The sequence below is a fragment of the Python bivittatus genome, unplaced genomic scaffold (genome assembly GCF_059951505.1).
Source record: "Python bivittatus isolate LINGU-HERP-01145 unplaced genomic scaffold, Pbiv_v1 ctg000700_np1212, whole genome shotgun sequence".
Lineage (NCBI taxonomy): Eukaryota > Metazoa > Chordata > Lepidosauria > Squamata > Pythonidae > Python > Python bivittatus.
Window position 1 is genome coordinate 105054100 of NW_028277098.1, and position 23446 is coordinate 105077545.

General features: G+C 50.7%; 3 protein-coding genes across 6 annotated transcripts; 1 reads left to right on the forward strand and 2 right to left on the reverse strand.

The window, feature by feature from the left end:
• AP4M1 (adaptor related protein complex 4 subunit mu 1) lies at positions 1-8040 on the reverse strand. Of its 3 annotated transcripts, XM_088154353.1 has the most exons (16): positions 7847-8039; positions 7665-7750; positions 7473-7582; positions 7290-7386; positions 6999-7109; positions 6123-6203; positions 5429-5491; positions 5265-5331; positions 3993-4046; positions 3458-3564; positions 1197-1288; positions 1059-1103; positions 925-975; positions 716-833; positions 422-573; positions 1-325 (listed from the first exon to the last, which is right to left on the reverse strand). In XM_088154353.1, the coding sequence occupies exons 1-16, from the start codon at positions 7902-7904 to the stop codon at positions 319-321; spliced, it is 1299 nt and encodes a 432-aa protein (XP_088010479.1). In that variant the 5' UTR covers positions 7905-8039; the 3' UTR covers positions 1-318. The 3 variants fall into 3 exon arrangements, with proteins under 3 accessions (XP_088010479.1, XP_088010478.1, XP_088010480.1); XM_088154352.1 differs by having other exon boundaries at positions 1-573; positions 7847-8038; XM_088154354.1 differs by lacking the exon at positions 5429-5491 and having other exon boundaries at positions 1-573; positions 7847-8040.
• MCM7 (minichromosome maintenance complex component 7) lies at positions 8010-18807 on the forward strand. Its single transcript, XM_088154351.1, has 15 exons — positions 8010-8145; positions 8241-8314; positions 8414-8578; positions 8661-8785; positions 8923-9103; positions 9194-9331; positions 11079-11228; positions 11309-11423; positions 12246-12377; positions 12619-12702; positions 13146-13539; positions 13654-13737; positions 13868-14036; positions 16730-16839; positions 16930-18807. The coding sequence occupies exons 1-15, from the start codon at positions 8109-8111 to the stop codon at positions 17135-17137; spliced, it is 2166 nt and encodes a 721-aa protein (XP_088010477.1). The 5' UTR covers positions 8010-8108; the 3' UTR covers positions 17138-18807.
• Positions 18626-21189, reverse strand: COPS6 (COP9 signalosome subunit 6). 2 transcript variants are annotated; one of them, XM_088154356.1, is made up of 10 exons: positions 20856-21189; positions 20639-20764; positions 20433-20564; positions 20253-20341; positions 20109-20171; positions 19959-20006; positions 19635-19749; positions 19319-19411; positions 19115-19215; positions 18626-18804 (listed from the first exon to the last, which is right to left on the reverse strand). In XM_088154356.1, exons 1-10 carry the CDS (start codon positions 20962-20964, stop codon positions 18664-18666), a joined length of 1017 nt encoding a protein of 338 aa, XP_088010482.1. In that variant the 5' UTR covers positions 20965-21189; the 3' UTR covers positions 18626-18663. The 2 variants fall into 2 exon arrangements, with proteins under 2 accessions (XP_088010482.1, XP_088010481.1); XM_088154355.1 differs by lacking the exon at positions 19115-19215 and having other exon boundaries at positions 20856-21081.
• Between the last annotated feature and the right edge of the window lie 2257 nt (positions 21190-23446).

Consider the following 23446-nt stretch of genomic DNA (forward strand, 5'->3'; position numbering starts at 1 on the left):
CTTCTCAGAGCATCAAATTTAGTGGCAGAACAAAGGCTGCTATTGATCTCCCCCCCCCCCTTGCTGCAGGTTTCCTGAAGTTCTTCGCTCGTGGTGGTATCTCACAGAGGTCTTCCTTACACCCACCATGGGGCTGCCAGTTCCAACAGAAGAAAGTTTTAGACTCAGATTCCCTGCTGAGTATCTTCATTCTGTGCCTTGTTTTTTCAGGAATGTTTTCTGCTGCATAGAATTTGTTTTCTTGCTTGGTCTGCGCTCCTGTTTAATGGGGTTCATGCAGGATGTTCCCCAGTTATCCAATTTTGTGGCTTTGGCTGTTTACTTACTGGTTAAAAAATAAAGCTGTTTAATTTAGAATAACAAGGAAGTAGCCTATCCTGCATTGAGTCGGACCACATAGGACTCGCTGTGGGTCACATACCTCACCCAGCGATGAGGAAGAGTAGGTTGTGGTCCTGTGAAACGCAGGAAGCGGATTTGTAGCCCAGAACAGGTGTGGGCTGGCATCTCAAAAGATAGGTTGACGGGACCAAGCTCACGTAGTCCTGCCTGGGTTAGCCCTGGAACCTCCAGCTGCCGAAGGAGAAATCAAACTCTCTCAGGACAAGGAGTGGGTGCCCAGTCCCTCATCCTTCCCACCAAGGAACCCTTGAGAGCTCTGCTGCGGCACCTCCTTCCCTAAGCGTTGTGCTGCTGAAACCTGATTGCTCTTTACCTTAAACATGGCAGAAAGTTGGGTGCCACCTTGGATTCGGGGGACAATCCACTCAATAGACTTGGTGGTGGGCTGCAAGATGGCTGTCTGTTCAGGGCTGCTCAACTCCTGAGAAAAGCTGGAAAGGAAGAGAAGAAGATCCAGCAGTCTTGGACTGGGCAGCAGTGAGGGCCTCACCTTGCACAACAGAAGGCCGACGGCTGACTCACCTCAGTGTGGTTTTGGGCACAGGGAGGTGGATGTGAATGTTGACAGCATGGCTGCAAAAAATTAGAATGTTATGCTGAGAGACAGAGGCTTAAGTCTCTTTCCCCCACTCAGAACACAATAAGGGGCTTTTTACCTTTTGGGAAGTAAGTCACAACGAAGCTTGAGATAAACTTGCACCCTGCAAAGGAAAAAAAAGGTGGGAGGAGGACGACGAGCCCATATTGGCTTGGCATTTTGAAAAGCCCCGCGGACACAGCGCGCTGTCACTCACCGGCCACAGGAATCATGCCTGATGGTGGGAAACAGATGGAAAGGCAGGGCTGCGGGGATGTCATCAGCCAACTGATACTGCATCAAAGTCAGCTGCTCAAAAAAAGCAATTTTGCTGATGAGGTTTTCTGAGCAGATTTTAAGGGAAAATCCGCATCTAAGGTAATTTAAAGAGTTAAATCCTAAGGAATGAAAAAGCAAACATGCTTAAATGGCTGCTGTTTGAATTTTACCAATTATCCAACTCAGATAGTATTTCAACACTAAAACCACCACCAGTAAACTTAGAGAAAGACCATGGGTGTGGCTGACAAGCTGAACATGAGACAACGGTGAGAGATGGCTGCTAGAAGGGTTAATGCAGCCCTTGACTGCATTAAGAGAAGTACTGTATAAAGCTCTGTGAAACCATGAATTCTCTCTACTTGACACGGGAGTACAGTCGGGTCTTCACATTTATGGGTTCATGTTTTTTGGGGGTGGTTGCGAAATTTATTGTATTAAAAATTTGGCTGCTGCTCTTGCATTCACCCTGACTGATGGCGGAATGCTCAGGTTCAGTCTTGCAGTGAATGTCATCCAAGTAGGATGGCTTGTGACCTTTGTAGTGTGTGCCCATGCTAGGCTACTCTAACTTAACTGTAGGCACACATAGAAAACATCTGGGCCTATTTGAGCAAAAGTACAGATTTTTGTGGAATTTCATATTTTTACACAAAGTGTTGACATGAAACCCTCGCAAATACAGAGACCTGACTGTACTATGTATGATTCTGAACACTCCATTTCCAGAAGCACATTGACAGGTTGGAGACAGTTCAGAAGAGGGCAATGAAGGTAACATAGGGACCTGAGGACAATCTGAAGGAGCTTGGTATATTCAGTCTAGAAAAGAAGACACAGGGGAGATAGGTATATACAAGTAGTTCTTGACTTACGACCATTAGTTTAATGACCGTTTGAAGTTATGATGGCATTGGAAAAAAGTGACTTATGACCAGTCCTCACACTTATGACTGTCACAGCTTCCCCACGGTCATGTGATAAAAATTTGAGCACTTGGCAACCAGCATGTATTTACAACAGTTGCAGAGTCTGGGGTCACGTGATTGCCATTTGTGACCTTCCCAGCTGGCTTCCAACAAGCAAAATCAATGGGGGAAGCTGGACCACAGCAAAAAAGGTCATAAAATCTGGCACAACTCAATGGCCTCATAGCTTAGTGACGGAAGTTCTGGTCCCAACTCTGGTCATAAGCTGAGGACTACCTGTAAAGAAGCTACAGGTAGGTCAAGAATTATTTTCTGGTCACAGAAATTAGGACCAGAAATAACATACCATATGTAACTTTTAGCTACTTATATTTTGTTTAAATATAAGGGAAAACCTCTAGATGGGAAGATTTGTACAAGAATGAGACAATCTACCTACAGAGATTTCACTGGTTTTCCTACACACTGCAGAGTGTAAAGACAGTCCCTTCCAACTTCAAAATTCTGTTTCTATAAGTCTCAATTTACAATAGCAATGGGGCACAAGGATCCCTTCCTATCAATTGCATTTTACTAAACACTCTTATCAGAACAAATCTTTCATCTGGCTGACCCAGAGGATAACCTGTGCTAGAGGCATCATTTCAAATGAAAAGCCAGCAAAAAAGAAGGATCTCCTGTAACATTAGAGGTTTTCCCTAATCCAGTATAGAAACTTGGACTCAAAACACGTCATGCTGGTTACGCTGGTTGCAATAATTCAGGCAGGCCTATAGCTAACATGATCTCCTGTACTTTATCTTGACAGTTGCCTTGAATGAAAACAGTATTCTTGAAACCCCTTTCGTTTTGTTTTCTTCTCCCAGATCAAATCTTTTGGGCATTGCTAGACAGCAGGCAGATAGCAGATTGGAACTCAATCCTGGCTCAGGTCCCAAATACCAATACATACAAAATGGATGACTGGTGGATGATTAGCTGATGAAATGGATGGGACTGTTAGAGAGTTGCAATACAGATTAATGTGGGGGGGGAGGGAGAGGGTTGTGAAACTCCACAAATAGCTGAACAACTGCCATCTGTTCCAGCCAGCAAGGCTAATGATGAGGGACATCTGGGAGGACATTGGTGTCCCCATCTCTCTGGTTGACCTTCAGATACAACATGACAAAATGCCTGGTAGACATCTTCACCCAGCCAGATCAGAGATGCTCAGGAATAATTCATTATCCACTCTTCCAACCATGCAGATCTGTTCCCATGCCCTTACCTCCCCTTGGCTGGGGCTGACACGGAGGATGCGACTGCACTCAAATTCATCTAGTTTAACAGAACTGTGGAAAGAACACTCATCCACGCGGACAGCCGTGCCATAACCTGGGGACGAGACCAATCAGAGAGGTGGCTTACAAGATCCACTTGGAATAAGATGGCCGGTCAGTCAGCTGCCATTCTGGGGGAAGTACTGAGTACCAGCAGTGTACGATCACGGACATCCCTATCAAATAGGGACAGTCACGATAGCCTAGCAACTGCTGCAACAGGTAGCCCAGTTAGGGGTAGTGCCACCGATGCAGCTGCGGGAGGGAGGGGGGAACATTGGTGGCCACTCCCAGGGTAGCCCGTTTCTGTAGCCTGCTGTAGGGATTCACCTCTCACGCTGCTGCCGCCGCCGCCTTAGGAAAGTTAGTTTCACCCATAATAACTAAGACCATTTGGGGCTAAGATTCACCCTGTTGTTGATGGGGTAATAATCCCACCCGGTACATCGCAATTACTCAGCCACAATGAAGGGGGCTACGCACCTCGAAGCTCTGTCTTGCCCACGCAGAACTCCTCCACGAGGCCAATCCGCATCTCTGTAAGGGAAGCGGCAGCCCAGTGAAATCTGTCGCCCTTCTCTGTTCGCCGTGTCCTGCAGGCTCCCACCACGGACTGCATAGACCGTCTTCTGAGCCCCTTCTTACCACGTGATATTTCCAAAGACATTGTGCGAGGCCCCAACCTGGGCCATGCTGGGCCACGCTAGTGGTGGCTAAATGTTTTCCTCCCAGGAAGCTGCTCGTCTTTCTCAAGGATGTAAGCAAAGATCAGGAAGCAGGTCTGGGCCTCTCTGCCTATGTCCTATGATTGACCCACATTTTTTAATTAACACTTTCTATTTATTCTCACAAGTTGTGAGATAACAAACTTCCCACTCTAACCCCAACGGGATAGTTATTTCCCCCACTTGCGTTAGCTAGGCATCCAATACCTGAGAGACGCTTAATCCTCATCAACCCTTCCTTGCTGGTGCCTAAACTAAGCTCTGCGTGGGTGTTGAGCTTTCAACTTGCCCAATGAAAGCAACCCCTTTGTGAGCTGATGGAATTTCTCCTCTAAAGCTTTGGCTTACTGTGGGAGTTGCAGAAGAAATCTGTCACTGAAAGTACTGGATTTGCATTAATAAACACATTAATTGCAGTTATCTTGGTATCTTTTCCTGCGTCCACCCTCTTTGATATCTGACCAGCAAATTCTAAATTAGCTGGCAATCCTGTGCTTCCTTCAGCTAAGGAGAGGCCCTAAGCAAGCACCCACGGCAGCGTGAATCTCCAAATGCACGGTTATCTAATGGGACTCTTTCTTAAAGCATATAAAAATCAATAGTATTAAGGTAAGCTCTAAAGAGGTTTCTGCCCCATTAATTGCCAGACTGGGGATGGTGAATACAGTAGAAAAATGGGGAAATGACTTCAGGTCCAAACAGAGAGGTAACCACCAGTACAGGACCTAAAGTAACTATGATTTCCCTGTTTTACGTTAGGCCTCCCAGAAACCAGCATGGGGTGGGGAGGGAATACTTCAAGCGTGGGGATGGCTAGCCCCATAGAGGCCTGCTGTCTTCAGCCCCAGATTCTTCATCTTCTTGGATTCTCCTTTTCCTTTTTTAGTAATGTTTTTAAATTGATGTTTTATGTATTTATATATATTTATGGTTTTAATGTTTTGTGTGAGTCGCCAGAGTTCCCCCATTGGGGGGGAGAGAAATTAAATAAATAAATAAAATAACTGTACATATGACGGCCTCCACCCACCAGAGCAACCAGGAAAGAAGCTCTTGAGCCGGATTTCTCCTTGGATGTCAGTTTTCATGGGAGTGCCCTGGAAGAGGAAAAGACAACCCTCAACCTTCCCATCCTGAAAAGGACCGTGGATTTTAAAGAAAACAAAAAGGTTCTCCAAGTACTTTCTGACTCACGTTGGCAGCAATGATGACTGTGAGTCGTTCTACCACATCCAGGAAAACCTCAGGCTGTGAAATCTGGAGAAGAAAAGAAGGCACCATCCCATTCCCTAAACCTCCTTGCGCGCAGGGACCCAAGGCCATGCCACCAGAGTTTCCAGGGGACTTGTTGCTTTGCCCATGCCAAGGTAAATGGTGAAGCTGCACTACAATGGTTGCTCGAGGAGGCGGTGCACGCTCTCTAACTCCTGCAGAGTGGGTGAATATATTTCTTTCTGGGACCTCGGGCCATATGATTTTGTGGGGTGGACTCTAAACAGATGGCAGAGCATAAATCGCAGCTCCTTTCCATTCCTCATCAAGAGATCTGACAATGGAGCAGGATGGAGTCATTCTTTTCTGAAGAGTTTCTGATTCTGTGAACTGTTTTTAGGATAAGGGCCAGATTTGGCATTTGTGTGACATCTGAGATGAGGTGAAGATGCCCCAAATTGGTAGGATTGGGAGAGTTTTGAAATTAAATACAATTTATGTAATTCCTCTCCACACTTTTTGTGGGGCTTTGGAGACTGGACCTCAGCTCATGACCTCTTCCACCCTAACCCATCATGCTATCTGACTAGTGCCTCCTTCAATCAACACCTTTAGAGGCTTTATGGGACTGACAACAGACTGGAAACTAGAAGATCAAGGGTGAAGAAGATCTTACCTGCTCCCCCCGCAGCGTTAGGACCGGACGAGCAGCTGCACAACTGGGGGCCACTTTGCTCTGTTGCGTATCAGCCCCAAACTGAAATCACATAAAACAGCAGAAATGTGGGGCCATGAGGAAATTATTAAGAACACAGATAAAATAATCATCTTTGTACTATATCTAAAGTTAGTAGGGCCAAGCGCATCAACTTTATAATGGGGCTTTCCTTGATATTGTAAAATGAAAAACAAACCTCCTGTTTCCTTACAGACTAACTGTGAAATGAATGGGAAAAACAGTACCGCTATGTACTCAGGCTCTCGGAGATGGGCTCAGGAGGAAGAAGAACAAGAAATCCTAGAAGGTAACTTGGAGGTCCGTGCGTTCTGATGTAGCCTTACCTCACCTTTTCACCTACAAGACACTGAACACAACTAGCAATCTAAAACCACGCAAATCACTCATAATAGAGAGAAGGAATGTAACTTATTATAATACCTCAAAGGGCTCGAGCGAAGAAAATCTTGGTTCCTTAACTGAGAGCGGGAAAACACGGGTATACGCAACTACTAAGGAAGCACCCTCCAGAGCTTAGGATCCGTGAACAAACACAAGAGCAGACCACGACCAACCTCGGTCTTCCTTCCACCCGCGGCTCTGTGGCTGGTCTCGAGAAGCAAGCGCTACAAGGCTGGCTGGCGGATGAGGCAGGACCTTTCCCATGTACCTCTGAGGATGTGCGCGTGAATGCGGAGAAGGGGTCCCTCCGGGGAAAACAAAGGCTTGCCAGCCAGAGGCCAAGGCTGGACTCGCGCCCCCCAACTACTTCTCCCGGGGCACATCAAAGGGGTTCAAGCAAGAGGCCTTCCTGGACTCCCAGCGCCCACTCACCAAGCCCACGGTGCTGAGGTCGAAGAGGCTGAAGGGCTGGCTGAGCACCGGGTCCATCTGGATGAAGCTTTTCAGGACTTCCGGGGCGGTGGTCTGGATGTAACCATAATCCTAGGCGGGGCGGACGGAAGACCGGGTGCACCGGGTGTATAGGCGTGGAGTCCTCGGGGTCCTCCGAGCTTGAAAGCTGCTCTGAGTTTTCTCCGAGAAAACCGCCGAGGGAACCCCGAGGTCAACCCCGAGCTACGCGGGGCCCTACCCTACGAGGCCCCGCGCCCGCCGGCGACCCACCAGCAGCTCGTCCAGCACTTCGGAGATGAGGGCGAAGTTCAGGCCGACGGTCTTCTCGTCCAGGCGGCCGCAGTAGTCCCGCAGCAGCGCCACCAGCCTGCGAGGGGCACAGCGGGCGTCAGCCCCCGGAGCTCCCGCCGCCCGCCCACCCGCCCCCCGCGCCCACCCGCCCCCCGCGCCCACCTGGCGAGGAACTCCACGGCGACGAAGGGCGAGGCGTCGGGCAGCAGGGTGCCCACGAAGTAGAGCCCGGCGTGGCGTACGTGGGCGAAGTGGAGCCCCAGGCCGGCCTCCTGCGGGGGAGACGGGAGCGTGAGCCGGGACGCGGCGCGGGACGCGGCGCGGGACGCGGCCCCCGCCCCCCCCGCCCCCTACCATGAAGACGGGCGCCTGGTCGGCGGGCAGCGCCGCGATCCTCCTGGCGAAGGTCTCCACCAGGTCGGCGCTGCCGTCGCCGCGGACTGCGGGGAGCCAGTCAAGGAGCGCCCCGCCGCGGTTGGACCACCCGCCCCCGCCCCGCCCCGCCCCGCGCCGCCCCCCCCGACGGCGGAGGATACAGTCCTTGTAGAGGAGCCGGTCGCCCTGGGACGAGAGCACGAACACCTGCGGCAGCATCGCGGTGCGGCGAGAGGAACCGGGAAGCGCCCCGCGGCCCTGCGCACGCGCGCCGGCTCGCCCGCCCACCCCCGGGCCCCGCGCGTGCGCCGATCGGCCGCGCGGGGAGGGGCGGCGGCTGGCGCCGCGATTGGCCGGGCGGGCGCGGCGCTCAGCTTTGGCGCCATTTCTGAGGCGGCGGGAAGGGAAGACGAGGGCGACGCGATGGCGGGGAAGGGCCGGGACTACGCGGAGGAGCGCGGTGAGGGCCGGGGCCGGGGCCGGGGCCGGGGCCGGGGCCGGGGCCGCCTCCCCCCCGCCCCCGGCGTGGCTGACCCCTCTCCCTTCTCCCCGCAGCGCGGGCGCAGGCCTTCCTGGAAGGCTTCCGGCGGCAGGGCCCGGGCAAGACGTTCCCGTACCGGGAGCAGCTGGTGAGCCACGGGAGGGGGGGTGGCCGGGCGGGCCGGGCCGGGCCGGGCCCGCGCGTCCCCCGACCCTCACGCTGCCCCTCCCTCCCTCCCTCCCGGCAGGAGCGGCTGGCGCAGCGCGAGCAGACGGCCCTCTACGTGGACCTGGACGACGTGGCCGAGGAGGACCCGGCGCTGCTGGACGCCGCCTGCGAGAACGCCAAGCGCTACGAGCGCGTCTTCGCCGACGCCGTCTGGGAACTGCTGCCGCGCTACCGCCGCCGCGAGGTGAGCGGCGGGGAGTGGAGGGGAGGGGGCCGGGATCGCCCCCGACCCCGCGGCTAACGGGGCCTCTCCCGCCCGCCCGTAGGTGGCGCCGCGGGACGCGCTGGACGTCTACCTGGAGCACCGGCTGCTGATGGAGGGACGCGCGCGGGAGCCCGGGCAGCCCCGCGACCCGCAGAACCAGTTCCCGGCGGAGCTCCTGCGCAGATTGTGAGCCGCTTCCGGGGAAGGGGCGGGGGCCCCGGGAGGGCGGGCGCCGGGAAGGCCGCCCGCCCGACCTCGCAGCTGGCGAGAGCCGGGAGCCGAGCCGGCCCGGCCCGGACTCACTTTCGCCCTTGCCCCGGCAGCGAGCTGTACTTCAAAGCGCCCTCCAGCGCCAAGGCCCGGGTGATCCGGGAGGTGAAGGCTGACGCCATCGGAAAGCTGGTGACCGTCCGGGGCATCGTCACCCGCGTCTCTGAGGTGAAGCCTCGTATGGTGGTGGCCACCTACAGCTGCGATCAGTGCGGTGCGGAGACCTACCAGCCGGTGAGCGAGTGGCCTGTGCTGCGGGATCCCTGCGGTGCCCGCTACCTCGCCCGTGTGGCCTTCCTGTTATTCTTTGCGCTTTCTTCCCAGATACAGTCCTCCAGCTTCATGCCTCTGCTGATGTGCCCTAGCCGGGAATGCCAGACCAACCGAGCTGGCGGCCGCCTCTATCTGCAGAGCAGAGGCTCCAAGTTCATCAAATATCAGGAGCTAAAAATACAGGAGCACGTGAGTTTGGGAGAGGTCTGATAATGGCTTTTGTGGATTTGTGCCTTTCTTTACTTCTCGCAATAGAGCAGGTAACCGACCTGGGATGAAGCCAATGCTGAGGAGAGGTATTGCTGTTCCTAGTGCTTGTCTTTTGCTTCGCTGCAGAGTTCTCTTGTTTTGCACTGTGCTTGCTGCAGTTCATGTAGCAAAGCTACTGCTGCCTGATGCAATGGGGGGGCTGGTATTTATCAGCTAACTTGTTGCAGAGCCTTATGCTGATTAAGACCGGCCACAAGCGATTGGTCTGAGTCGCTCATCTGGCTTCTGTGCCTAAGAGAGGACGAAATGGTTTCCCAGTTCTTAGTCCAGTGCCTTAATCACTACGTTGCACTGCTTCTCTGAGGGGAAGTATTGATCCTCTAAAATACACAGCATGGTTTGCAGGGCTTGGGGCAGCACCTCTGAGTAAAGAGATTTTAGGGCCAGAATTAGGAACATGTCTACCCAACTCCAAGTTATTGGGGGCAGTTTGCAATGAATCTGAAAAGTAATTGAAGTTTGAACTTCCGCTATTCCATAATGAATTCAAGAAACATGGTCTTTCCACCTAAGTGATGGTCTCTGGAACAACATCCCCCCAGAGATTTGTTTAAAAGAGTCCTTAAAATTTCCTTCTCGCCCAGGTTGTAGGTTGGAATGGCAGGCCCTTTATGGCTCTGCCTAAATATTGGCAGGGTTCTGTAGCTGCTGTTCTTTTGTTTGTATCTTTTGAATTGTTTTAGTATTACATGACCCAGAATCACAATGGAGTTAAATAAGTTTAAGTGTTGTAGGTTGATGAGTCAGAAAGCGTGTCCATACTGGGGTGTGTGACAGGGCTTTATAAGGGAAGCAGAAAGCTTGAATAGGTCAGCTCATCCTATCGTGTCAGTTCTGGTACCACTGTGCCAATTTTGCTACTTGACAATATGATCCATAATTAGGGACAGTGATTTCTTACTTGGCAAACATCTACCTCCTGCCCTCAGATGTGTAATTCCTTTAGCTTTGTTCAATCAGCCATGACCAAAGATCAGTGGTATCTTTTATCAGCCAAAAACAAACTGTCACTGGCTTTGGGCTTAATGAAAAATGGAGTTTATATATTTATTTATTTAGAACCAGTTTGGTGTAGCAATTAAGGCACTGTGCTGGAAACCGGGAGGCTATGAGTTCTAGTATCGCTTTAGGCACAAAGCCAGCTGGGTGACCTTAGGCCAGTCACATGCTCTCACCCCTAAGAAGCAGGCAATGGCAAACCATTTCTGAAATCTTGCCAAGAAAACTGCAGGGACTAGTCCAGGTAGTTGTCAGGAGTCAACAATGACTCAAAGGACCAATACATAAATAAAATTATTTGGTAAATTTATATAGCTGCTCATTTTACTTACGTGACTCTGAGTGGCGTCAAAGTTAAAAACGCAAAATAATACAACAAAGTAATAAAAAATATAACAAAAATAAATTAGAAAACTTAAAAACAAAAAACCATACTGCCCCCCCCCCGGCAATCTGCGGGAGAGCATCCTTAATTTTCCTAGCAACACAGCCGCTTTGCAGGGCTCCGTACCCGCATTACCAGATCCCCAGGCCAGGTGGCCTCTTTAGTGCTCCCAAATAGCCTGGAATTTGCTAAAGTGGAAGTGAAACTAAGCGTGGAAAAAATAAAAGTGGTTTGGGGATGCAGGCCTTATGTTTTGTGTGGGATTGCCTTTATTGCTTGCAGAGCGACCAGGTGCCAGTGGGGAACTTGCCACGCTCCATCAGTGTCAGTGTGCAAGGCGAGAACACACGTCTCGTACAGCCAGGTGATCACGTTAGTGTCACTGGCATCTTTCTTCCTGTGCGGCAGACTGGCTTCCGGCAGCTCTTGCAGGTAGGAATTCAGCTGGGACTGGGGGTGGGGCAGGATATGGGCCGGACTTGGAGCTGAGCGTATCACTTGCTGTGCCCCAGGGCCTTCTCTCAGACACGTACCTGGAGGCCCATCATATTATTTGTATGAGCAAGAGCGAACAGGAGGAACTGGGGGAAGCAGAACTCACCGAAGAAGAACTGCGGCAGATTACAGGTAGGATTCTTTTTTTCCTCCCCCCCCCGAAAAAGGTTTCTAATGAAAGAGTTTTAAGGCTATCACTTGTTTTATACTTCACACTGTGCCTAGCGATTTGATTACATTTTATTTCCTTGTTTGTTAGTTGTATATTCTTTTTTCTTCCAGGACCTCACACTTGTACAATTTTTCCCCACAATAACAACCCTGTGAGGTTGGTTGGGCTGAGAGAGACGACTGGCCCAAAGTCACCCTGATAGCTTCTGTGGCTGACAATGGACTTGAACCTGGGTCTACCTGTTCGTAGTCTAACATCTATCTTAGCCATCATAGTCCAACATCTAGCTGTACATTGCCTAGCGCCTGAGGGAATCTTATTTTTATTTTTGATTCTGATTGAAACAATGATTGAAGCATATCTTTGCATTTGTCAGCATCTGCATTTTGTCTCCTGCACTCTTCTGTTGTCTGGCCATATTGTGAAAACTGGACTTTAAAAGTTGCTCAAAGGACCTGCCACACATTCAGTGCCCTGTGGTCTGTGTGTTAACCTTGCAGGGGTAGCAGTGGGTCATTGCAGGGCTAAGAAGAGTAACCTTAGTAACACCCTGAAGGTTTTGAGCCCCTGCTGACGACTGAAAGCTGTATTTAACAACCCCTTTGTGAGCTTCTGGGATGTTTGCCTTCCCACAGTTGGAGGCTGGACACTCATTGGCTCAGCACCTGCTGAATTGTTTACAAGGCTGATCCTCTAGAAGAGGAATAAGCTGTCCATCTCCCTTCTGTATCAGCCTTGCACACTGCCATGTGCACATACACACTGTCATCTGCTTCTTACAGAGGAGGATTTCTATGATAAGCTGGCAGGCTCCATTGCCCCTGAGATCTATGGCCATGAGGATGTGAAAAAGGCCCTGCTGCTGCTGCTGGTGGGAGGTGTAGACCAGAATCCACGGGGTATGAAGATCCGGGGTAAGTTCTGTGGCTAGGAGCAGCTCGCAGAAGCAGAAAATTAATCCTGTTCTCACCCATCTTTCCTGTGCTTTCCCATCCTCAACGTTCCTTAGCTTTGACTCCAGTGTTAATATTGCTCCAAAAAAGTGATGGGGAGATGGGTGTCAGCCCAGTTCTTCCTCCAAAGTTTCTTTTTAACCTGTGATGCTTTCAGGGCTTGGTCCAAATAACAAGGCCCCTACTTCTCTGCTTTGCCTAGGGAACATCAACATTTGCCTCATGGGGGATCCTGGCGTAGCCAAGTCTCAGTTGCTGTCTTACATCACCCGGCTAGCACCACGCAGTGAGTTTGTAATAAGGAGACGTGATCTGCTGGCTGATTGCCAGGGTTTGCAGAGCTGACCAGCTGGCTGGTGCATCTGCTGGATGGCCATCCTCTAGGAACAAATGGATATCAGAGCTGTCTAGCTTCTGTCAGGGAGGAAGATAGGTTGGCCTTGGGGACTGGGGAAATTTTGTTGAGGCTCTGACTTAAAGAAAACTACGGAAAGACTTACTGGATCAAACGTGTGTGTGTGTATCCGGTATCCAGATACCGAGAGTGGTCAGCCAGGATCCTCTGGATATTCCTGAGGGGCATAAAAATAAAGCACCTCCGCTCAGCATTGGTGGCGGAGAGGAGAGGAGAGGGAGAAATTGAGATGATCGGCTTTGTCGGGATTCACTCCCTAAGCGGGGCTCTTGTATCAGTTTCCTTGTACAAAGCTTTCTGCCCCATTCCTGCAGGTCAGTATACCACAGGTCGAGGGTCCTCTGGTGTGGGGCTGACAGCTGCTGTTTTGCGTGATCCACTGACTGGAGAGCTTACCTTGGAAGGTGGAGCCCTGGTGTTGGCTGACCAGGGTGTGTGCTGCATTGATGAGTTTGATAAGATGCTGGAGTCTGATCGCACAGCTATCCACGAAGTGATGGAACAGCAAACCCTCTCCATTGCAAAGGCAGGCATCCTGACCACGCTGAATGCCCGCTGTGCCATCTTGGCAGCTGCTAACCCTGCCTACGGACGTTACAATCCCAAACGCAGCTTGGAGCAGAATATCCAGCTGCCTGCAGCCCTACTTTCTCGATTTGATTTGCTTTGGTTGATCCAGGATAGGCCTGACCGGGACAACGACCTACGGTGAGAGAAAGATGCTTGCCCCTCTGGCAGCCCCTCTCCTCTCCAGGGGGAAGGAGACTCTCCTCCCCCAGCTCTGTCCCTCTGGTTTGTTAAAAAGGGGTGTGTTTTCCACAGTCTGGCCCAGCACATCACTTACGTACACCAGCACAGCCGGCAGCCGCCTTGCCAGTTCCAGCAGCTGGACATGGGCCTGATGAGGTGAGTAGGTGAAGACTTGCTTTGTTGCTGCCAGTTGACTTGGGAAGGGAGGCTGTGACAGTGACCTGCCTGCCTGCCTGCCTGCCTGGCATTCTCTCGATCAGGTTCTTTTCCCTCGGTCTCTCCACAGGCGATATGTGGCCACGTGCAAGCGAAAGCAACCGGCTGTGCCAGAATCCCTGGCAGATTATATCACGGCAGCCTACGTGGAGATGCGGAAGGAGGCCCGGGCCAACAAGGATACCACCTACACCTCAGCCCGCACCTTACTGGGTATCCTTCGCCTGGCCACTGCCCTGGTGAGCAAAGTGGAGAGAAGGAATCGGTAGCCCTCCATTTCAGAACAGAGATTGGGAGCTAGCCTCTGACTGCAGAGGAGGCTTGGAAATGGTGTGGATAGACTGGGTCTTGAAGAGGACTCAGTACAGATTGTTGCCTAAAATGGTGGTGGTATAGCCCTCTGTGTGGTGGGGCTGCGCAAAGCAGATTCTCAAGGGGGAGTTGCAAAGTTGCTCTGTTGGGAAAAACCGTGCAATCCCCAAAATCTGTTACCAACAGTTATTCCTGTGAAAACTGTCTGGGAGCAAAGGGCCTGTTCCTCAAGGAATACACGATCTGATGCCATGGTTTGGTGTAAACTTAGCCAGCATGAGTACTGGCAGTGGATTGTGGGAGTTGTAGTCCAAATATATCAGGTTGCTATTTCTGTTCCAAATGAATTCTCATTGGCTGCTCACTGGAGTCCGGTGCCATTTATACTTCAGTTTTTGCATCCTTCTATTCTGTGGGTGTGCACATAGCCGCTGAGGATTGTACTCTGTATGTGTGACGTGCGAGCTGTTCCATAAAACCTGAGGCCATTATGAAATTAGTTTTGTGCCCAAAGGTGCATTGCAAAGAAGATTGGCTTTAAAGATGGAACTTGCTTCATTTCACTTCAAACTTTAATGGTTGGGCTGTGCATTTCGTACCCTATGGAGTGAGCAACCTCTGTATGGGTCCTGGCTGCTGTTCCTTAGATTGAATCTCAGTGTAGTAAAGGCTGTCTTGAACATTTTCTTTTCCTACCTGGCTAAGTGCTTTTTCCGCTTAGCATTGTGCTTATGATGCTGCAGAAGCAGCCAGACCTTATAGCTTCATCGAGTCAGTTTTTGTACAAAATATTTATCTGTTATACATCAAACTAGGGCTGCAACCAACAGAATATTTCATGAATTGTTTGTATCAGTCTATATACTGCTAAAACTCTCGTGTCTGTAACTTCAACTGGGTGAAATAGTGCATCATAGGGTAACAATTTTTGACCCAAGGTACCTCACATGGGCTAACTTATAGGATGTGTTCAAAATCCAGGACACGTGACTCCTGTGGGATAGAAATTTGGGGAATTTGGCTGCTGCAGTGCTGCTGGGCCACCACGGTCAGCCCAGGTCATGTGATCGTCATGGGTGTATCCCCATCCTCTTTCCCACTTCCCTTTGTCTCTTGCATTCAGTCAGCTGGTGGCAAGGCCTGATGGGTGAGCGGCGATTGGCTGCTTTGGAAGCAAGGCAGAAATCTGAAATCTCTTAATGATGGTGGGCATTGGGGGAAGGATGAGGGAGTGACTTGGATGCCTTCTGGTGAGGTAGGGTTAGCTGGTGGGCGCTGGTGGTTGATGAGCGAGCCCTCTTTTTCCTTTGAGAGAGAGAGGCCTTGGGGACACACCAGAATGAGGAGCAGGGGTGCAGTTTTCCTCGCAGTCTGTGGCTCCCTTTGTTCCACCTCCCTCCAGCAAAGTGGCAGGCAGTTCCGTGGGTCAGCTGAGGAGGAGGCGGAGGAGGCGGCGGAGGTGGCTTCACCGGGGCTCTCCTGAGGGCAGTGAAGAGTGGGCAAATGGCGCAAGCCTATGTTATATGTGGGAGGGAGGGAGGGAGGGAGGGAGGGAGGGAGGGAGGGAGGGAGGGAGGGAGGAAGGAAGGAAGGAAGGAAGGAAGGAAGGAAGGAAGGAAGGAAGGAAGGAAGGAAGGAAGGAAGATTTCTGACACTCCCTGCCAGCTCCCCATAAGCAAAGTCAATGGGGAAGCTGGCAGCAAGCCGTGAGTTGCTCATGCTCCCACTGCTTTTTTGCCCTTGGTCATTTTCTCTGTTTAGGCAAGGAAATCTCTGAAATGATGACCCAATGGGTCACGGGTGATCTAGTAGAACATATGAGTAAAATCAGTTGCAGGTAGTCCTTGTTCAGCAACCACTTGTTCAGTGACCTTTTGAAGTTACGACAGTGGTGAATGAGGAGACTTATTGTAGTTGTGGCCATCGCAGCATCCCTGTAGTCATGTGATCATGATACAGGTGCTTGGCAACTGGCTTGAAATTACAACGTTGCAACATCCCACGGTTGCATGATTGCCATTTGTGATCTCCATTGCTGGCTTCCAACGAGCAAAGTCGATGGCGGTCACAAATGGCAGCAGGAGGTCACAAATGGCGGTCATGTGATGTCACGCCTAACGACCATGTGGGATTTGGCTAATAATTGCAACTGGAACTGCCAGAACTACTGTTGTAAGTCAGCCCTGTCACGTGTTACGCTTTTATGACTATGTCACTAAGTGATGGAATTCCCAACCCCAATTACCATCATTAACCGAGGACTGCCTGCATTAAGTACAATTTCCTGGCATTAAAGATTTGAAAAAACTGCTTTTTGACAATAGTGGAGTGATCCACCATCATCCAAATTTCTTTAATTTGCTTATAGATGATAGAAATTGCAGGTTCCTAACCACGTTTCCGAACTGTTGCTATCAATGTATTAGAATACATCTAGCAATGACTTCCAGCCCTGAACAAGTAAAAGGTAGATTTCAACTTGGGTTGAAATGTTCTAATGCCATAGTGGGACAGTGATGTCCTATGGAGATTTTTGTCATGTTTATCTGAACAGTTAGAGCCATCTTCGTGTAGACAGACTCTAAATTATGACAATGTTTTAATTCCTTCCCTTGTTCAGGCACGGCTGAGGCGTGTGGACATGGTTGAGAAGGAAGATGTCAATGAAGCAATGCGCCTGATGGAGATGTCTAAAGATTCTCTTTTGGTAGACAAGGGACAACCAAACCGGTGAGGGAGGGCCTTTGCTCTTTTAAAACCCTTGTAATCTGTTGCGTGGGGAGACAGGAACAGAGATAATCTTTTCGTTCACTCCCACAGGATGCAGCGTCCCTCCGAGTTGATTTTTGCAGCTATCCGAGAACTGGTTCCTCCCGGAGGTACTCACGCTGTCCAGCTCACGGAGGCTGAACAGCACTGCGTGTCAAAGGGCTTCACCCCCACCCAGTTTCAGGCTGCTCTCAGCGAATATGAGGAACTCAATATCTGGCAGGTGAACCAGAAAAAGACCCGCCTCACTTTTATTTGATTAGGGTGCATAGTGGCTGCTGCTGCTGGCTCTTAAATGGAAGCTGTTATTCTCTCAATAAATTGTCTGCATCTTTGGGGGTGTCTTTTTCAGAGACAGTCTAGGGAAGATAGCTGTTGTTTATGCTTAAGACAGCAACTGCCAAGCCGTGTTGCAAATATCACGGACTCTCTCTGAAGTCACGGTCCTGAAAAGAGCCTCAGGGAAGTGGGGGGGCAAACAGGAATGTGGCCTTGGGCATGTGAAGACAGTGAGTGGGCGACCCAGCCGAAACAGAATTGTTGGGGAGCCGTCAACTAAGTGCAAATTGAAAATCGAGCAAGGCTCGCTTAGCCCAGCAACAACCACTGAGGCACAGCTAAGGTGGAAAATAGGATTGCCATGAGAAAGAGGGCTGGGCCCCGATAGTGCATCAGCATGTTGGCCATGCAGTGCAAAGGATGTACTAGACTCTCTTAAGAGTGTACAGAAGTCTATCTGGTACATCAGATCTAGTCATGCAACAGAGTTTATAGTTTTCATACACCAACTTTATATACAAGTAATCTTATGAAAGGAAAATGGCATCTCCTTAGTTTGTTTCTCAGTAACTTCTATTTGAGGATTTCCTTCAACTTCAAATGCTTTTCATCTAAGTTTCTCTTGCCATACTGCAATTACTTGAGAGAAAGGCTTCTTTTTTTGGCAACTTCCTGTTACACTGAGTTGGCCATGAGAACAGAATTTGAGGTCCCCCCCAACATTCTTTCTGGTGGCAGAGTATGCCTTTAAGATACATACAATGGAGTCATCCAATTGGAAGGGGCTCCTGAGGCCAACCCTGTCTCAGTGCAGGAACTCAAATCCTCCTAGCCAGGCAATTTGTCTGGAGTCCGCTGACTACATTCAATGGAGGGAAACCCACCCCACTGCCTGAGCAGCTGTTAAGCTACCCTTACCTTAGGAAGGTTTCTCTAATATTTATTTGGAATCTGCTGCAGAAAGCACGTGGCTGCTTCAATTTTTACCTAAGGCCGAGTTTTTAATCTATTGATCATTGCTGCCTCTGAATCTTCTAATTTCTGATTCTGTACTGTTTAAAGTGTCCAGAACCATGGAGGTCAACCAAAGCAGACTACAGTTATTTCCTGCGATCTGGAAATCATATTAAAGTTTATGCAGCCTAAACGATGTTTGCCTTCTTTGCAATCCTGTCACGCTGCTGGCTTATTCAGCTTGCAACAAATTAGTCCAAATTCTTTCTCCCCCAAGTACTATTACCAGACTACGTATCTCCCATCCTGTTCTTGTGCATCAGGTTTTTGTTTCCTCGCTGATAAACTCTGCGCTTGGCACATGGATGGAATACGAAAATCATAAATCAGAACATCTATTCTAAACTGTCCCTGGCTGTGCTTCAGGGAGAACGCAGGACTTGGTGGGCTTTTAACGGGAAGAAACAACATCATGCTTGTGATTCTGGACCACTTCCTATCAACACACAACATCTCGGTCAGCACAACCACTTTATTAGGGAGCACCAAATCTCAGAAGAAAAGTCCGCGCATGCGGCGCCCAATGCTCTGACGGTCGTAGAGGATGTTGAACTTGTTCACAAACTGGTTCATGGTGTTGCAGGTCTTGGTGATGGTGCCAAGATAGGTCATGAGGCCCACGTCGTTGCATTGCTAGACAGGAGACAAAATATGCGTCTGAAAGCTGGGAGAGGCCAGGGCTACATTGCACACAGCTCTGAAGCAGCTGTGAGGTTTTTTTTAGCACCATCTGCTTTAAGAAAACTTGTGAAACATTTTTGTTTCCCTGTGTTTCACTTGGTTGGCTGCCACTATTCCCTTTGCCTCTCCCGTGTGTTCCGTTTGTGTCCACCTCAAGCATGGCAGCTTTTCCGTGGAGAATAGTCCCCTCTTCCTCTGTGAACAACTCCATTCTGCATTTAGTCAGCTGTAAGCTAGAGCTCTTCCCCTCCCAAGAACTCACATCATAAAAATCTGTCTTGAATTTGTCAGTGCTCAGTACGGGGAGGCAGTGGCAAAGGGCGTAGGCTTCTCGCAAGATCTCATGGTTGAAAGGTACCTCACCTGTATGGGGGGGAAATGCATTGGAAGGTCAACACTGGCTACCCATTTGAGAGATGGGACATTGACTGGGCTTGCCTGTTACGTTTCTACCACTCTGTCTCACCTGCTTCTGAAGCTTTAACGTATTCCAAAATAAGTTTGACACGGCTGTGAAGCATCTTTATGGCACTGTGCTGTGCAATGAGGTGCTCAGCAACTATGGAGACAAACAAGGGGAAAAAGTCAGAGTTACGCTCTTAGTGGATGCCTGGAAGCATGAAATTTCAAAAGGGCTTAAATGCAGTAAGGAACGACAGCTCATCTCCACCCCACAATATTGGGGGTAAGTTATACCCCTCCCAGCCAAACTATATCTATATTCAGCAACAGCTACAGTAGGTTCATCCCCTCATGCCAGCCCTCAACACACCCTAACTTACCTGTGGAGTTTTCCCCACTGCCGGTTGCTGTCATCCGTGCCACATGATCAACTCCAATGCGCTCAGCCTCCTCTGTGGCCAGTGTGTATGTCAGCTCCGCAAATAACATTGTGGCCTTGAAGCAAAGGGAGAGGAGAAATGAGCAGAGTTCCTAGATGATGGAATGGAAGCCCCTTTACGGTCAGGCCGCACACGAGCGCCCCTTTCGATTCCCCAACTCGAAAGCAGCTCATGGAACAGAACGCGCGAGCTGAGGCTTCCCAGAGCTCCAGACTGCCGGGAACACTGGAAGGGGTAGGCGGCAGAAGCTGCAGCGAGAATTACCTCTCCGTTGATGATGTCGATCACGGACTCAAAGACGCTGACGGGCAGCTAAGGGAAGAGAGTGCGCATAGCTCACTGTTGGGCCCTTGCTTGACACAGAGGCAGCTGCCGGAGGGTTCCGGCAGGCAGGGAGGAGGTATAAGTACTCACGTCGGTGTGCTTGGTCATGGGGTTTAGCTTGAGGAACAGGGGGCTTTCAATGATCTCACAAACCTGTAGAAGAGGAGATGGTGCCCTCAGGGACGTCGGCAGGGGAACTCCCCAGCCCCCTCTCAGATTGGAAAACGGGCTCACCTGTTTGTGGACGTGGATGTCAGACTGGTCTGGGGGGCCGCCGGTGGTGTACCAGCCCAGGAACTCCAGATCCTTGAACACCTGCTTGACTGCGGGGGAGGGACAGGCGGCTCAGACCGGCCTCCACCGGCAGCTCCCAAGCCCCGCTGCCCGCCCGGCCGCCCGCCCGGCCCTGCTCACACTGCTCCTCCTTGGTGTAATAGTACTCCTTGTCGATCACCACGTTCTCCTCCACGGCGTGCGACAGCAGCTCGAAGGAGTTCATCACCTCGATGTTGCGGCCCTCCTGGCAGCCGATCAGGGCGCCGATCACTGGCGAGGGGGAGAAGGGCGTCAGGCCGCCAGCCAGTCCGTCGGGCCTCCCGCCCGCCCGGCCGCCCGCTCACCTTGGACGGGGCGGCCCTCCTGCGAGCGCATCCGGATCCAGTGGTCGCTGATGTTGAGGATGACCAGCGGGTGCAGCGCCACCGACACGCTGCCCGTCACGCCCGACGCCATCACCGCCGGCGCCGCTGCAGCCAGAGGGGGGGGAAGAGCGCGCGCGGTCAGGGCGGCCGCCGCAGCCGCGCCCCCCCGCCCCGGGGCGCCCCGGCCCCGCCTTACCCGCCGCGTCCACCTCCATGCCGGCCCCGTTGCTGCTGCCCGACCCGGCCAGAGAAGAGCCGCCGCCTCCGCCGCCGGCGGGAGTCATAGCAGCAGCCGGCGCCGCCATCTTGGCCGCGGAGGTCCCGCCGAGGCTCCGTAGAGACAGACGCACGCGCGCGGGGCGGGGCGGGGCGCGGCGGTTGCGTCGGGCCTCTCGCCCCGGGCCTCGCTCGCCGTCTCCGCAGCGGCGCGTTTTCTGGGCGGAGAGGCCCGCGCCCTCCTCCCGGGAAAGGGTCCGCGCGCGGAGCCCGCGGAAGGCTCGGAGCGCAGGACCGAGCGGGGGCCTGTTCGGCGCGTCCCGCCCCGCCACCGCCCCGCCGAGCAAGAGAGAGGCGGTCCTTTCCCCGTTATTTTAAAAAAGCACCGTCCACGCGTGTGTGGTGCTGTGCGTTACGTAAAGAAACGCCAAATAATTACAAAAATGAAATGCGAGAAGAACAAACTCAGTTCCTTTGGTAACTCAAATAGGGAGAATAGTTGCTGTCGGGCGCTGGCGTGTCGCATTTGACACGCGTGTCGTGCGCTAGCCGTCACTGGTCCGGGCTCCGCTCCTGCACTTACGTGCCTTCTATGGACTTTCTGTTGAATTGATGACCTCTGGATGTGGGGACCACGAAGGGTTAAGGAGGGAGGGGAAAGAGTAAGATGGCAACTACTGATAGAAGGGCGGAAGTCATAATTCTGTTTTCTTTCTTTTTACTTTTAATTTTGTATACTTCTATTGTATTGAAAAAATATCTAATTAAAAAACACCTATTTTTTAAAAAACAGACTCTCTGCTCCTGCTAGTGTATCCCAAGGTAGTGTTGGCCTTTTTAGCAGCTGCCTCACACTGCTGGCTCATGTGATCTACTAGAGCACCCAGATTCTTTTGACAGGTACTAATGCCAAGCCAGGTATCCCCCACTTTACAAGTGCACTTTCATTTTTCCTGCCCAAATGCAGAACTTGACAATTCTCACTTTCAATTCCATGCTATTCATTGCAGCCCATTGCTCAAGCTTGCCTAGATCTTTCTGAAACTTCTCTGTCCTCTAAAGTATTAACTACCCTTTCTAGTTTTGTATCATCAGCAGACTTCCTACGTGCCCTCTCAACTCCCTCCTCCAAGCCATTGATAAAGATACTGGATAGCGCACGGCCCAGGACAGAACCCTGTGGGATTCCTCTCAGTACTTCCCTCCAAACTGAACTAGAGTCATTAAGGAGCAATGTTTGGGTGAGGTTGTTCAGCCAACTGTGAGTCCACCTAACAGCGGTGTCGTCTAGCCCCTATTTTACCACTTCGTGAAGGAGACTCTCATGAGGCACTTTGCTGAGGTTATGTTTGGGGGCTTGGGTTTGCTTCCTTTTCTCATTCTTACACTGTGACTGTCATTTTTCCTCCAAGAGGCAGAAGCTACTAACATAACTGCTTTCAGTGCATCCTGAGCACTCCTCACATAGGGTGATACCTTTGTTTTTTTTTAAATGTAACTATATATCAAGAAAAATGTATCTGTGTATCATTTTAGTAACACCATACAGATAATCCTCACTCAGTGACCACAATTGGGCCTGGCAACTCAGTCATTAAGTAAAGCGGTTGCTAAGTGAAACCACAACTGTGCTTTTGATCTTGCTTCAGGTTTCTTTTGCTTTACAGACCTGCGAAGATCTTAAATGCAAGGATTGGTTGTAAAGTTACTTTTTCATCACCGTCGTAACTGAATAACCACTAAATGAGGACTACCTGTAAAGATACTACCTCCTAATGGGAGCTTTTTCCCATAAAGGCAGTGATAGTACATGGCTATTTGGATACCTGCATGATCAGAAATTGTGACTGAATCAATATAGCATTTCTTAACTTACTTGAACCATCAATTATTAAAAATAGTCCACTATACAATATTGATTGATTGACTGATTGATTTAATAAATTTATATGGCCTCCCATCTCATATACATGACTCTGGGTGGCTAATGGTTAAAAACAGAATAAAAACATAGTAAAAAAACAACCCAAATTAAAAGCAACAGAAATAACATGAAATAGCATAGCAGCTGCGAACACTCGTGTAACAAATCAAGCCCGGCCTCAAGCCCATTTCCAGGCAGGGAAGATGAAACAACTATCGAGGCTCCAGGCTTGATGGCAAAACCAGGCTTTCAAGGCCTTGTGAAAGGCCAGCAGGGTTGGGCCAAATCTGATCTCTGATAATCTGGATAAACACAACTGGGGAGAGCTGTTCCTGTAGGCAGTCTGGTCCCAAGCCATGAAGTGCTTTAAAGGTCACCGCTGGCACCTTGCATCGCTCCCGGAAGCATACCGGTAGCCAATGCAGCTCGCAGAGCAGAAGGTATCGCGTGTGCTGAATGACCTGCATGCATAACAGCCTGCATTGCTGCATTTTGTACCAGCCGAAGCTTCCCAATACTGTTCAAGGGCAGCCCCATGTAGAGCGCATTGCAATACAGGGAGTTCCAGCGTTAAGAATGCCCGGTTTAAGGGCAACCCATAGTTAAGGACAGAGCCTATTGTAGCAAAATTTGAGTTAAATACACAA

What these genes read in the sequence shown, in the direction of transcription:
- AP4M1 (XM_088154352.1), bottom strand. Translation starts at nt 7,904, where the DNA reads ATGCTGCCGCAGGTGTTCGTGCTCTCGTCCCAGGGCGACCGGCTCCTC. An exon ending in CAGTCATCATTGCTGCCAAC is followed by an intron (nt 5,332 to 5,428) that starts GTGAGTCAGAAA and finishes TTCCTCTTCCAG; the next exon opens with GGCACTCCCATGAAAACTGA. An exon ending in TGTGACTTACTTCCCAAAAG is followed by an intron (nt 976 to 1,058) that starts GTAAAAAGCCCC and finishes AATTTTTTGCAG; the next exon opens with CCATGCTGTCAACATTCACA.
- MCM7 (XM_088154351.1), top strand. Translation starts at nt 8,109, where the DNA reads ATGGCGGGGAAGGGCCGGGACTACGCGGAGGAGCGCG. An exon ending in GGACTACGCGGAGGAGCGCG is followed by an intron (nt 8,146 to 8,240) that starts GTGAGGGCCGGG and finishes TTCTCCCCGCAG; the next exon opens with CGCGGGCGCAGGCCTTCCTG. An exon ending in GTGCGGAGACCTACCAGCCG is followed by an intron (nt 9,104 to 9,193) that starts GTGAGCGAGTGG and finishes CTTTCTTCCCAG; the next exon opens with ATACAGTCCTCCAGCTTCAT.
- COPS6 (XM_088154356.1), bottom strand. Translation starts at nt 20,964, where the DNA reads ATGGCGGCGCCGGCTGCTGCTATGACTCCCGCCGGCGGCGGAGGCGGC. An exon ending in CCATGACCAAGCACACCGAC is followed by an intron (nt 20,007 to 20,108) that starts GTGAGTACTTAT and finishes CTCTTCCCTTAG; the next exon opens with CTGCCCGTCAGCGTCTTTGA. An exon ending in TCGACATCATCAACGGAGAG is followed by an intron (nt 19,750 to 19,958) that starts GTAATTCTCGCT and finishes CTTTGCTTCAAG; the next exon opens with GCCACAATGTTATTTGCGGA.